This window comes from Babylonia areolata, chromosome 32, assembly GCF_041734735.1.
Source record: "Babylonia areolata isolate BAREFJ2019XMU chromosome 32, ASM4173473v1, whole genome shotgun sequence".
In the NCBI taxonomy this organism is placed as follows: domain Eukaryota; kingdom Metazoa; phylum Mollusca; class Gastropoda; order Neogastropoda; family Buccinidae; genus Babylonia; species Babylonia areolata.
In genome coordinates, this window is record NC_134907.1 from 11,752,638 (window position 1) to 11,767,699 (window position 15,062).

Here is a 15,062-nt window from a genome sequence, read left to right on the forward strand (position 1 = left end):
TCTGTCTCTGTCTCTTCCCTGTCTGTCCGTCTGTCTCTGTGTCTCTCTCTGTGTCTCTCTGTCTCTGTGTCTCTGTCTTCTCTCTCTGTCCGTCTGTCTCTCTCTGTCTCTCTCCCTCTCTCTGTCTCTCTCGCTCTCTTTCCGTCTAGCAGAGAACAGTCGAAGGGAAGCAACTTTTGTATAGCTTTTTTTTTTTCCCCCATTAGTTGTAGTTCTTGCTTGAGGGAGCGGCATGATAAACTGTTGTCAGGAATAGTTTACCTTACAATTATTAACTCTCTCTATACAAACGGCGAAAGAGGACGACGTTAACAGCGTTTCACCCCAATTATCATCATCAAAATATTGCAAGCGGAAGGCTGTTATACTGAAGAGGTGAATGTTGACAAAGAATACCGCAATTCTGACGACGGAAGCTAAAGGTTGGGTCATTCAGACACCCACTGTCCGGACATCCGAGGGGTCTGTGTAGAGGAGAAGAGAGGACTGGCCGTACTGAGTGAGTTAAGCCAAGACACATTCTGTATTTTCGAGGATGATAGATAAGCACTGACACGCTGTTTTTTTCATCCAGTCCCCGACCTGAAACAGGGTCTACACTACACAATACTATGTCATTGCATGCACTACACAATGCTACTTTAAAGTCATAGCATGCGAACACAATACTGACATAAAGGCTTAAGCATGGTGATAATAAGATACACACACACACACACACACACACACACACACACACACACACACACACACACACACACACACACACACACACACTGAGATGTCAGGTGGTAAGGTTACGTTGCGTTTGTCACATGACTGAGAGGTGGTAAAGTTACGTTGCGTTTATCACCGTGATGAGAGAAGGTAAGGTTACGTTGCGTTTGTCACATGAGAGGTGGTAAAGTTACGTTGCGTTTGTCAAATGACTGAGAGGTGGTAAGGTTACGTTGCGTTTGTCACATGACTGAGAGGTGGTAAGGTTACGTTGCGTCGTTTATCACAGGCGAAAAACAAACCTGATGAGACAGAGATATGCGGTTGTGAAGGTATTGTTGTCTTTGATCTATATGTGTCATACTTAAAAAAAATATTTAAAAAAAGGAAGGAAAAAAAAAAGGAAAAAAAAAACTGACCCAAAACGACCAGTATGTGTGAGCTTATATCGTAGATTGACACAAGTTTACAGATAGGCCAACAGCAAAGTGAGAGCTGTATTATCAATGGTTTCTCCGGCGTTGTGTAGATTGACACAAGTTTACAGATAGGCCAAGAGCTGTATTATCAATGCTTTCTCCGGCGTTGTGTAGATTGACACAAGTTTACAGATAGGCCAAGAGCTGTATTATCAATGCTTTCTCCGGCGTTGTGTAGATTGACACAAGTTTACAGATAGGCCAAGAGCTGTATTATCAATGCTTTCTCCGGCGTTGTGTAGATTGACACAAGTTTACAGATAGGCCAACAGCAAAGTGAGAACTGTATTGTCAATGGCGGTTTCTCCGGCGTTGCAATGGGAAACCATTTACAGCCTGGTCGGTCTTTTGTTAAGTGATGTGGAGTGGAGTGATGGCCTAGAGGTAACGCGTCCGCCTTGGAAGCGAGAGAATCTGAGTGCGCTGGTTCGAATCACCGGGTTCAGCCGCCGATATTTTCTCCCCGTCTAGACCTTGAGTGGTGGTCTGGACGCTAGTAATTCGGATGAGACGATAAACCGAGGTCCCCGGCATGTGCAGCATGCATTTAGCGCACTTAAAAGAACCCACGGCAACAAAAGGGTTGTTCCTGGCCAAATTCTGTAGAAAAATCCACTTCGATAGGAAAAACAAATAAAACTACACGCAGGAAAAAATACAAAAAAAAAAAAGGGTCACTGGCGCTGTAGTGTAGCGACGCGCTCTCCCTGGGGAGAGCAGCCCGAATTTCACACAGAGAAATCTGATGTGATAAAAAGAAATACAAATACAAATACTATGACTCTCAAACTAGGAGGCAATGAATTGCACTGGCTCGTATAGCAGCTGCAGCCGTGGGGCTGGGGCCGGGGTAGTTGGCCTGGTTTGGGACCCGTCCCCAACGCCGACTGTCCTCAGTAACTTGAACCCTCTTGGCCCGGCCTAGAGAGTGGGGATGTAACTTGGGCAAGACACCGTCTCCACTATAACTGATGAAATTCTAGCCCAGATATGGTAGTCGGGACAGCAGTTACTTCCTCTGCTGTTCTGATGGTCATGGTCACAGTCAAACACGACTGACAATCATACTTTTAAAAAACCCAACAACAAACAAATAAAAATTTAAATTAAAAAAAAAACAAAAACAAAAAAACACCAAAAACACACACACACACACACAGGCGTCGGACCAACGCCATGATCATAATATAATTATAGTCTATGCAAAGCAGTTGAAGTTTTAGCGTACCGGGGCTCACTGCCGGAAAGTACGGGTAGGTTGCCACCCGGAACTAGTACGGTGTGCATGTGTGTGTGTGTGTGTGTGTGTGTGTGTGTGTGTGTGTGTGTTACATAGAGAGACTGTGACAGAGACACAGAGCAAGGTAGACAGACAAGACGAACACTATGATTTACCCGACACACCTACACATCACACACACACACACACACACACACTGACACACACTGACACTCACACACACACACACACACACACACACACTGACACACACTGACACTCACACACACACACACACTGACACACACTGACACTCACACACACACACACACACACACACACTGACACTCACACACACACACACACACACACACACACACACACGCGCACTCTCTCTCTCTCTCTCTCTCTCACACACACACACACACACACTGACACACACACACACACACACAGAGAGAGAGAGAGAGAGAGAGAGAGAGAGAGAGAGAGGGAGGGAGGGAGGAAGGGAGATTCGACTGAGTCAATTCCTCGATAGGTACAAAGAAAAACTTCTGACGTGAGCTTTCTGTCCATCTGTCACACACACACACACACACACACACACACACACACACACACACACACACACACACCCCCCATCACCACCCGACGAACAACAACAACAACACACACACACACACACACACCACCGCCACCTCAACCACCACCACCACACCACCACTACCAACAACAACACACACACACACACACACACACACACACACACACACACACACACACACACTGACACACACGTAGTACACGCACGTACACACACAAACTGAAGTAAGTTCAACAGACGATTTACTGTAAACGATCTTCCAACAAAAATATCACTTCTTAAACAGCTTTCCATATTGATTATATTTTGTTCATTTCGACTGGTGATACTTAATAAGCAACAGCATATAAATGTACAATATTCAGGAACGACTCGTTAGAAAAGTGATGCTCGGGTGTTGTCGACATTTCATAGACCCACAAAATCGAGTCAAATACGTCTCCATAATCAAGTTTTAGGGGTTTTTTTTCTTTTTTTTTCCGTTGACAGAAAAAAAACCGTATGTTTTTAATGTTTTGTACTGCCGGGTGACTTTGGGTCTTTTCTGTGACGAAGACAGAATGGGGACGTCATGGGAGATAACTGTGAACTATTCACTTATCGAACTTGAGTAGAACTCTTATAACACAAAGAGTTATTTCAACAAAACAAAATGTCGGACCAACCGAAGCCAGACCTGGGTCTTCTTGAAGAAGATGACGAATTTGAAGAGTTTCCTGCTGAAGGCAAGTTGTTGTTAATCAAAACAAGATGTATTACATATGTATATACTTTTTATTTAAGTGTGTATGCTTCAACCAACCTATATAGTCATTCGCACGTGGTGTAATTTGGTGCCTACCGCACATGACAATGCAAAAAGTGAAAAACTAACCATGTTTCTTCGATCTTCAAGCTTTGATCACGCCGTCTTGCCTAGACATTTAACTTTCAAGTGACTTGGGTGTGCACAGCGTTTAAAAAAGAGAAGAAAAAAAAGCAGATCACAGAACTTCACGGTAATTAGGTAGGATTTCTCGTGCTAACGAAGCGCTGCCCTTGGATCACCCCGACCAACAGCTCCAGCCTGTCATTTACCGCTACTTTGATCCGTAGTCTCTGAGGATTAAGAATGATAAATTCCCTCTTACTAGTCTTAGGAGGGGGCCTCGACAACTGATGCTGGCAGGAAATGCCATGCTGGAAAACCGTAAAGGAGAAAAAAAATCTGTTGAATACATATTTGTTTTTGTTGCTGTTTCACTTTCAGTACTTGTCTAGAGTTGACTCTGTTGAGTGGTTACATCAGGTACCAGGGAAGAGGTACTGTCCTGATAAGATGTCAACCAATCCATAGATTTTTTATTTTATAGTTCTAACATAGTCATCACTCCTCAGTGCCTCATGTAATGCCCACTTTAGATCTTTGAGCATTGCTTTGAGCCACTAGTGGTGTTGTACTTGTAGCAGTTAGTGAGTCCAGAGATTTTGCCTGAGGAATACTGTTTGTATGTTGTTGGCCTTCTTTAGGATTTTATCCACACGGGGGTCCCAGCTCAGTTCTTTGTTGAAGCCAACTCCAAGGTACTTAGGTAGGTAGCCGATGATGTTCTGGTCAGGATGTGCTCCTTTACTAGTTTAGGTGGTTGCAGAGATGCCAACTGTTATGATTTTGCAGTATTTTGTTACGCTCAATCACAGTTTGTTCCGCCGTTATGCCAACATCAAAATTGTTCCGAGTTCATTTTTGACTTCATAGCATGGTCACATGTTTTCCTGTCGTAACATTACCCAGACACAGCCGCTCTAGACCTATTGATGACGAGGCCAAGGCAGTCACCACTAACCTTGGTGTCACATGATGATGCTCAGCTAATCGTGTGCATGTTTACATTGAAACAGCATTGAGTGGACCAGCCAGCATCATCGTCTGCCTGAACAGGAGAGAACATGACTGAATCCAGTTATGTCTTGGTCAAACAGCATCTGTGCCAGGTGGATTAAGCTATGGAGTGCAAGGAAGGAAGAAGTGTTTGTATGCCTTCTAGATAAAATGTACATTTGCTAATATGGCTCGGTGTCCAAGTGTTTCTACCAAATTCAAAATGTTCCTACCAAATTTCCTGATTGTTCCTACAAACACTTGACAGGGGTTGGCATCTCTGTGGTTGTCAAAGGTCACAGGCTTCCAAGATCGTGAGCAAGTTGGGGTGCTACATTTTTGTTGGTTGAACTGCAGTGTATGCCTCAAGTTTCTTCCCATTCGACGAGGGTCAGGTCAGACCCTCCTGAAGTAGTTTGCAGTTGTTGTTGTAAGAGATCTCTGTGTAAACTATGCAGTCATCTACAAACAATCTGGTTCTTGACTTGAGCTGGTTTGAAAGGTTAATGGAAAAAAAAAAAAAAAAATTAGGAGGGTTCCTAGAACAGTACCCTGTGGCACTCCACTGGTGATTTTTTTGGTCACTTTCTCAGATTATGTGTCTCATTGTTTGTGTATGTATGTGTTTGCAGACTTCCGGTTCGTTATTGTGCATGTGATTGTGTGTAATGTGTATATATGTGTTTACAGACTGGGCAAGTGTGTGTCTCATTGTGTGTGTACATGTCTGTATTTGCACACTGGGCAATGGTCTGTCTCATTGTTGTGTACATGTCTGTATTTGCATACTGGGCAATGGTCTGTCTCATTGTATGTGTACATGTCCGTATTTGTAGACTGGGCAATGGTCTGTCTCATTGTGTGTGTACATATATGTGTGTGCAGACTGGGTAAGCGTGTCTCGTTGTGTGTGTACTTGTTTGTATTTGCATACTGGGCAGTGGTCTGTCTCATTGTGTGTGTACATCACAACATGTGTTTGCACTGCAGACTGGGCATTTGCAGACTGGGCAAGTGTGTCTCATTGTATGTGTACATTTGTGTATTTGCAGACTGGGCAATGGTCTGTCTCACTGTGTGTGTATATGTATGTGTTTGCAGACTGAGCAAGTGTGTGTCTCATTGTGCGTGTACATATCTGTATTTGCACACTGGGCAATGGTCAGTCTCATTGTGTGTGTACATGACTACATCATGTGCATGTGTTTGTTTGCAGACTGGGCGCAGGAGGAGGAAGATGAAGCAGATGTCAATGTGTGGGAGGATAACTGGGATGATGACAATGTAGAGGACGATTTCTCTAAACAGCTCAAGTAGGTGTTAAACCTGACTCTCTCTCTCTCTCTCTCTCACTCTCTCTCTTTGTTTTTGTGTGCTACTGGAGGATATGTGCATGCATTTGTTGTGACAGCAAATGTGTGAACCTTATTGTATACTGTGTATTCTTCACTGCTTGTTTTAAAGGTGAAAGAAAACAAGTCAAAATTGAACAATGTTTTTTGTGGAAAAAAATATCTGCTAAATTATATTTTTGGGGGGACTGCTTCATTCAGATTAAAAAAATTATATTTAAAAAAAAAGAAAAGAAAAAAAGAAGATAATATGTCTTTGGTTATCCCCAGACAAAACAAACTGGAACAGTGTTTTAAGGGAAAAATCTATAGATCTTGAGCTTTTTTTTTTTTAATGCCCAAATCCTTAGGGACATCATCAGAGAGTCATGTTACATTGGATGAAATGAGTTAACCAATTCATCCCAGGGGAATTTACAACCTCGGCAGGCTTCCCTGTCATACAGATGCGGAAACAAATGCAGAATATACACTGAAATCAATCTTTTTTTCTTCTTTTCTCCACCAAATTGACATGTGTGGACACAGCAGGAAATACTGTAGAAGCAAGTTCCCTTTGCTTGTGGTTTATGTTCGACTATATATGCATACAAGGATACATGTAGGAACATTGAAAGTATTTACAAATTTTGACACCCAAGCATTGCTTGGGTGCAGTACTCAGTGAGTTAAAGTGATGTCAAAGCTTGTGATGAAAAGTTATCAAAGCAGAGGGTTCAGAACCAGATTACCTCCTCTTCTTCTTCTTCTGTTTTCGTGGGCTGCAACACCCACGCACACTCGCATGTACATGAGTGGGCTTTTACGTGCATGACCGCTTTTACCCCACCATGTAGGCAGCCATGCTCCGTTTTCGGGGGTGTGCATGCTGGGTATGTTTTTGTTTCCATAACCCACCAAACGCTGACATGGATTACAGGATCTTTAACATGTGTATTTGATCTTCTGCATGCGTTTACACACGAAGGGGGTTCAGGCACTAGCAGGTCTGCACATATGTTGACCTGGGAGATCGTAAAAATCTCCACCCTTTACATACCAGGCGCCGTCACCATGATTCGAACCCGGGACCCTCAGATTGAAAGTCCAACGCTTTAACCACTTGGCTGTTGCGCCCGTCACCAGATTATCAATGTACTTTCATCTCCAACCCACCTTGCCTTTCAGTATTGTGCAGCCTGTGTCAGGCATGTGCAGTCTTCCCTGCTGCCATGGCTGCCTGTTGCCACTTGGTCTGGGCAGGCACAGATACCGAAAGCTCCTACACTTTCCAGCATATGGTCTGGGGGAGTTAAACTCTATAATTACTAAGTTAGTATGATTACCTTCAGGGATGATTCAGCCAATAGTAGACCTTGGTTTGGATGCTGTATGGTAGACTTAGAACCAAGAAACCAGGCAGGGGGTTTTCCTGCTTGGTGTGGCAGTATTTTCTTGTGTGTGCCATGAAAATAAATGTTGGGTCACCGTCAGGAAAAAGGGTGGCACTGTTGTCTCTCTCAGTTAAGCACTAGGAATGATAATTCAAAAACTTCCCATTGCTGCCTTATAGTTATACTAATATGATATTGCTAAGTCACTGGTTAGTTGCCATTTAAAAAAAAAAAGAAAAAAAAAAGAATTACAAAAGTGGCAAAATATGTACCTATGTGCAGTGACTGTTCGTTTTGAGCAAGTAGGCATGATGCAAGAATGGCCTCTGGGTGCTGCCACCTATGAAGACCATTTCCAACTAAGTGTGAACGTAGAGGTCTCGGGGCGAGTTTCATTATCTCTTTGACTGTCCAACCTTTGATGAAGCAAGAAAAAGGCATTTACCAAAGAACCAAATGTTTTGAAACTGTGTGCATTGTTCAGAAGTGCTATTACACAAACATATTTATCTGTTTAATCATTTTCCTGAAAATTGTAATGAATGTTTAATCATTTTCCTGAAAATTGTAATGAATGTTTTCTGATCCAACTTGATAAACAGGGTGTGTTGTCTCTCTGGTCTGTGAGACTACTTGTTTACCAGTTCTTGTGAATTGTCCTGCTTGCATTGGGATAAATGTCCATTCACTTCAGGTGTATATATTGTGTGTATACATTGCTGCATCTTCTGTATGCAGCTTATTCGTATATTTGTGTGTGAGTTATTTTTTATGTTTGCGGACACAATTTCCTATTTTGCTTTGAAGATGGCTGCAGCTGTCAAGCTTTGGTACAGCTTGATGTCAATGAAAGTCACCTATGGCAGTGATTATCAGTATATAACAATGGCAGCGAAAGATGGAGAGATGGCCTAGAAGTAATGTGTCCGCCTAGGAAGTGAGAGAATTTGAGTGTATTGGTTCAAATCCCACATTGGCCAGTATTTTTTTCTCCCTCCCCACTAGACCTTGAGTGGTTGTCTGGACACTAGTCATTTGGATGAGACAATAAAATGGTCCCATGTGCAGCATGCACTTAGCGCATGTAAAAAAAAAAAAAAAAAAAAACACACACCAATAAAAAGGGTTATCAATGGCAAAATTCTGTTGAAAAATCCACTTTGATAGGAAAAATAAATAAAACTGCAAGGAAATAAAAAAGAGGGTGGCGCTCTCAGTGTAGCGAGGCCCTCTCCTTGGGGAGAGCAGCCCAAGTTTCAGAGAGAAATCTGTTGTGACAAAAGAGTGATACATTCCAAGAGTCAACATGACTGGGTTTTGTGGCAGGGTGGAGCTGGAGAAGCAAGGCAAGAACCCTGACGGCTCAGAGCCCATGAAGTCCTAGCTGCCATCATCGCATCGTCCTCGCCTTTTCATCTCTTCCTGTGTGTTTTGTCCGTCTGTAGTTTCACTGCATGTTTTGTTTCACACATGAGCGTGGCACCGTTTTTCTGTTGAGGATTCACGTCTCCCTATGCCTTTGTCGACTGCAACATTAGTGATAGTGTCTCTGATTTATAAAAAAAAAAATTCTAATAATGTAGTTCATCATTTTCTATCTAGTTTCTGTCACTGCTTTGAAAAAGAAGTTACCAGTTTGTTTTGTGGGTTTGTTGGGTTTTTTTTTTAAGTAGGTCTGCGGCTCTTCAAAATTCACAAACTGCCAACTGCAGAATTTGCTGTTGTTATTATTATTATTTTTTTTTTAGATTTTTTTTTTTTTTCCAAGTACTGCAGTAAAGTAAGTGACTGATATTGCAATACACTGATCTCTTCAGAGGCTGTTAAACAACTAAGATGAAATTTGTCTTATTGGAGGGCTTACTTATGCCTGTGGCATGTGTGGCAGCCTTTTCAGAGGAATCTTTGTGATTTTGCACTAATCCATTTCATTTTGGATCCATTCGTATCTGTCTGACAGTGCAAGTCTGATGTATGACAGGGAACAGGGTCTGTTCATGTTAGAACTCAAAAGTTGTTAACATCACATCATAGTTTTCATGACAAGTGAAATGTGTCAGAGAGTGGAGATGTTTGAGAAATGAATGGACTGGGTGATTGTTTCATTTGTTCTGTTGTCATAATTAAAAATGAAAATCTGCAAAAAGAAAAACAAAACTGCTGCTGAATATGTCTGTTTCTGTTGGTGTAATGTGAGCTGTGTGGATGGATTTGGTGGTTTTTGAAAGGCGGGTGTGCTGGGTTTTTTTCTTTCTTTTTTTTTTTTTTTTTTTTTTTTTTTTTTTTTTTTTTTGCATTTTCATTAACTAAACTATTATATACTCACTATGATGCCCTCAACCTGGGAAGAGCAGCCTAAATTTCACACACAAAAATCTATTGTGACAAAGTAGTGGTAGAATACAACACAGTGCTATCCAAGTGGGTTCTCTCTCTCCTGTTGACTCGCTTTCATATGCTGTCCCAGGTACTGGCACAAGACTTTCCACACCAGTGTCTTCTTCTTCTTCTTCCCTAACACTGAGGAGTCAATGGGGTGGCGCACAGAAGAATCACCAACCTGATTCCTTACAAATCTGTCAGTTGTGTGTGTCAAAGCCTCACTCTCACTCACTCATTCCCTCGACCGCTGGGGTCGTTGGGGGGACATGAAGATGTCATAGCTTGCCACGCCGTTCTGTTGGCAGCTGTCGTGAGGAGACCTGGCATCGTCATTTTGGTCCATTCCTTGACGTTGTCGGACCAGCTTTTTCTCTGCCGCCCCCGTCTGCACCCTCCCTCTACAGTCCCTTGCAGGATGGTTTTATGGTGTTATGTCGTATGACGTGACTAAACCATGCCATCTTCCGTCGTTTGACAGTCGCCAGCAGTGGCTCTTGGGGCCCAACAAGGTTGCTGACCAAGTTCCGCACATAAAGCCTGGGTCTCTGCAGATGGCATGCAGGAAGTAAACCCAACAAGAAATATCTGATCTGGAGGGGGATGGGGTATGCCAGACTTGACTTGCCCAAGACATGCCGCATGAAAGGAAAATCTGCAGATTCCAGTATAGTCACACTCACAACTCATTCAAATCACTTCTTCATTCATGTCACTCAAGACAACCAGAACATTTGAAAATGTGGTGATCATTCTTATTCACATGAGGAAATAAATAAATATGCAAGAATCATCAACACAGTGACAAATTACCTTTGCGCAAATAAAAAAACAAAGAATGTATGCATGCAAATTGAGCTTTGTGATAACAGTACGAGATGCTGAATAAGCACACTTTTGTCACACACATGTTGTCTCTCTACATTTTTTTCATATGTGTAACGGTGATATCAAAATGCTTGTTTTCAGATTTGCGTGAGAAGATCACAGACATCTGAACACAAATGACAGTCTCAACAGCGTTTGGGAGATTGGGCAAAGCTGAAACCCTCTGCCCCTGCCAATAATTTGCCAGTAGTCCACGCTCACATCAGTCGTAAGACAGGGAGTCCAGAGATAGCAAAGTAGTTATTTTTTTTGCTTCTTTTCGTCCAGCCATGAGACAAAGCTTTTTAAGGTAACTAGATAGTGTGAAACCTGCGTTGTCTTACAAAGCGCGCACACACGTGCACATACAGACACCTGTGTATACATAGCTTCCCGACTTTTTCAGCTTGAGTCTAAAAAAAATATGCATCAATGTTTTATGTCCGAAATTTTTTTGGACAAGCCAAACAAATTATTTGAAATTTTGTCGTAAATCTGTTCTTCACTGGAGAAAATATATAAAATGAAATTTTTAAAAAGTTTCAAATCAAAATTGGAACAATCGTTTCTTCACACCTTATGAATGGTTATGAATTATGTTGTCATTATTATGGTAATAAAATTCCTGAAAATTGTCATAAAAATGCAACCATACATTTATATGGTATATATAATATATATGTTCACTGACACGTATAAAAAGAAAAAAAGAAAAGAAGGTATCAGAAGATAAATAACAAGGACTAGCGTTCAACACAGGGAAGGGTACACATGGATGTCAAGATTTTTCTTCTCCGTCTTCACACACACACACACACGCTCTACACACATGCAGATGATTCATTCTCTTACACACACACACACACTATTATATTTGCCACTAGTATGATTTATTCTCTTGCACACACACACACACATTCCCATGATATCAAATGTACACACGCCACACCCATACTCCTAAAGCCAAGCACCAGCACACTGATCAAGTGTGCAGTTGAATGCAAGTTTGTTTTATGTTAATTCTGATAACACAAGATCTTCGCAACACATTGGCAGCTTACTTCCGTTCTCTTTCCAACAACTTTGATGGTGGAGAACATCTCATCTGGTTTGATGCAACAGGGTTTCCACATTTTACAGGTTAAAAAAACAAAAGACGGGCGCAATAGCTGAGTGGTTAAAGCGTTGGACTGTCAATCTGAGGGTCCCGGGTTCGAATCACGGTGACGGCGCCTGGTGGGTAAAGGGTGGAGATTTTTACGATCTCCCAGGTCAACATACGTGCAGACCTGCTAGTGCCTGAACTCCCTTCGTGTGTATATGCAAGCAGAAGGTCAAATGCGCACGTTAAAGATCCTGTAATCCATGTCAGCGTTCGGTGGGTTATGGAAACAAGAACATACCCAGCATGCACACCCCCGAAAACGGAGTATGGCTGCCTACATGGCGGGGTAAAAACGGTCATACACGTAAAAGCCCACTCGTGTGCATACGAGTGAATGCAGAAGAAGAAAAAAACAAAAAAAGCCTTTACTTTTTCAGGGCTTGTATGTTGATATTACACTGTTTACAGTCGAAATCATACATATTGTGGTCATGGAAATTTCTGGAAAGCTTTTGGAAACATCATGAAATTTTTTTTATACTTGTAAACCTGTATTTGATACTGTGTGGGAATCCTACTGGTGTCAAACAACAGCTGACAAAGTGACACTGATATAGAAATTCGTGAGCGCACTGAAGTCACTCTACAGTCAGAGCGCACAAAAAAAACAACAACGTATAGTTATCTTAACCCTTTTGCCGTTGACTTTTTGTGAAAAATACTTGCAGTGCCAAATGTTTTAGACTTGATGCTCTAATTCACTCGACTCGGTTCGTGTCACAAGAACACAGTGGAGTTGTTCACTTCAAACTCGGTCAAGTGAGAAAAGTTGGCTGCAACTGTCAGGTTTTTGTTACAATGTGAAAAATGGTCCGTTTTATACGGCCCTTCGATGTCAACTAAAGTCGCTTATGGTGGTGAACCGTCGACTGAAGCTGCCTATGGTGGTGAACTGTCTAGTCAACTAAAAAGTTGCCTATGGCAGCGAAAGAGTCAAAAGTTTCTGCTCATCAAGACATCATCTTGGACTGTTTGAGCTGTCGTAGCGCCTGCAGGAAGACTTGCTTAGTCTCGTCGATGGTCTGACTGTAGAGGTTGAGGTCATCCTCTTTGGCCTTGAGAGTTCTCTGCAGCGCCGCCTTCAGGGCGTCTATCTCGTCCTTCTGAATCTCCATCCTGCAAACACCCATACGTGTGAACATGTGTTGATATGGTCTGAGTGTGTGTGTGTGTGTTGGGGAAGGGGGTGCATGTATGTGTGTGATCAAGCCCATGTACTTGCACTGGTTGATGTTAAAGCGTTTGTGTCAAAAATTCTAAGTATTTGTGTTAGTTTATCATTTCTGATTAATGTTTGTAAACTTTTATCTACTATTCCCCCCAACCCCCGACCTCCAAGTATTCCCGAAGATCTCAGAACACTTAGTAATATTGTATTCTATTGTATTTCTCTTTTTATCACAACAGATTTCTCTGTTTGAAATTTGGGCTGCTCTCCCCAGGGAGAGCGCGTCGATACACTACAGCGCCACCCTTTTTTTTTTTAATTAAAAAAAAAAAAAATCCTGCATGCAGTTTTACTTGTTTTTTCCTACTGAAGTGGATTTTTCTACAGAATTTTGCCAGGAACAAGCCTTTTGTTGCGGTGGGTTCTTTTACGTGCGCTAAGTGCATGCTGCACACGGAACCTCGGTTTATCGTCTCATCAGAATGACTAGCATCCAGACCACCACTCAAGGTCTAGTGGAGGGGGAGAAAATACCGGCGGCTGAACCGCGATTCGAACCAGGGCGCTCAGATTTTCTCGCTTCCTAGGCGGATGGGTTACCTCTAGGCCATCACTCCACATAAAGACATATTCTACTGTAATCTATAGTATCAATTTCTATATCAGCAGGTGGATCATTCCTTTTCAACTTCAAATTCAAAAGACTTCAACTGTCCACTTCAAGCAACTGAAACAGAAAATTTTCTTTTGGCTCATTCGAAAGCTCATCAACAAACAGCAAAGCAAAATGAAAACAAATGAATGAGCAGCCAACACAACCTTCCTTGTGTGTGTGTGTGTGGTGTGGTGGGGGGGTAAGCGTAGTGCAGTGTTTGTGTGCCTGTGTGGTGTAGTATGGTGTGGGATGGTGGTTGTGTACACACACACACACACACACACACAACAACAACAACAACTGAAACGTACACATACGCGTGCGCACACACTCTCACACACGCAGGCACACACACGTGCGGACGCGCACACACACATAATGATGCATGCACACACACAGACACACACACAACACACACTAAATCATATGCATAATGTAATAGTATCTTACCCACATGTTTTTCTGTTTACATAATAATTGATGTGTGCATGGTGATCAGTGAAGGGTGTGTCAGTTGTTTGTTTGTTTTTTTCTCTTTGATTTTTCGCTGATGGGTATTTTATTTTAAGTGAGCCTAAAGAGAATTTTCTGTTTTGGTTGAAGCAGACAATAAAGGATTTTGAACTGAATTGAACACAGAAATATGCATACTGATACCTTATCAACATTGGGTAAAGATAAGACAGGAAAAACAAAATGAAACAAAAGAGAAAACAAAACAAAAGAAAACAACAACAACAACAACAACACAACACAACACAAGCAAGCAAAGAGACATACTGATACCTTGTCGACATTGGGTACAGATAAGACAGGGGGGGGGGGGGGGGGGAAAAAGAAAAAAAAGAAAAAGAAATCAAATACCACAACAACAACACAGAACACAACACTAACAAGCCCAAGAGAATCGTTCTTACGTAGTCATCAGCTCCTGCACATCACTGCCACCGGAGGCGCCTTCAGCCGATTCTTCCTCCTCCACCAGCGCGTCGCGACCTGCAGTGTTGGACGTAGCCCTCGACGTCCCTTTCTTCTTCACGCCGCCTGGAAAGGGCCAGCAAACAATCAACTGACAAGAGGAAGGTGGCAGAGTGGTTGAGATGCTTACCTGCCAACAGAGTGGCTGATTATATTAATCCTTTGACGGGCGCAATAGCCGAGTGGTTAAAGCGTTGGACTGTCAACCTGAGGGTCCCGGGTTCGAATCACGGTGACGGCGCCTG

General features: G+C 42.4%; 2 protein-coding genes across 2 annotated transcripts in view; one reads left to right on the forward strand and one right to left on the reverse strand.

Annotated features, from left to right (window-relative positions):
- Positions 1 to 3,619: 3,619 nt before the first annotated feature.
- On the forward strand, positions 3,620 to 9,762 carry LOC143276499 (26S proteasome complex subunit SEM1-like). Its single transcript, XM_076581022.1, has 3 exons — positions 3,620 to 3,744; positions 6,097 to 6,193; positions 8,932 to 9,762. The coding sequence occupies exons 1-3, from the start codon at positions 3,672 to 3,674 to the stop codon at positions 8,987 to 8,989; spliced, it is 228 nt and encodes a 75-aa protein (XP_076437137.1). The 5' UTR covers positions 3,620 to 3,671; the 3' UTR covers positions 8,990 to 9,762.
- A 970-nt stretch (positions 9,763 to 10,732) lies between these two features.
- LOC143276600 (coiled-coil domain-containing protein 13-like) overlaps positions 10,733 to 15,062 on the reverse strand; it is a 41,144-nt gene continuing 36,814 nt past the window's right edge. Inside the window, exons 17-18 of the mRNA XM_076581203.1 lie at positions 14,757 to 14,883; positions 10,733 to 13,132 (exon numbers count right to left, since the gene is read on the reverse strand). Of these exons, the coding sequence (XP_076437318.1) occupies positions 12,967 to 13,132; positions 14,757 to 14,883 (293 nt within the window). The 3' untranslated portion in view covers positions 10,733 to 12,966. The remainder of the gene's footprint in view (positions 13,133 to 14,756; positions 14,884 to 15,062) is intronic.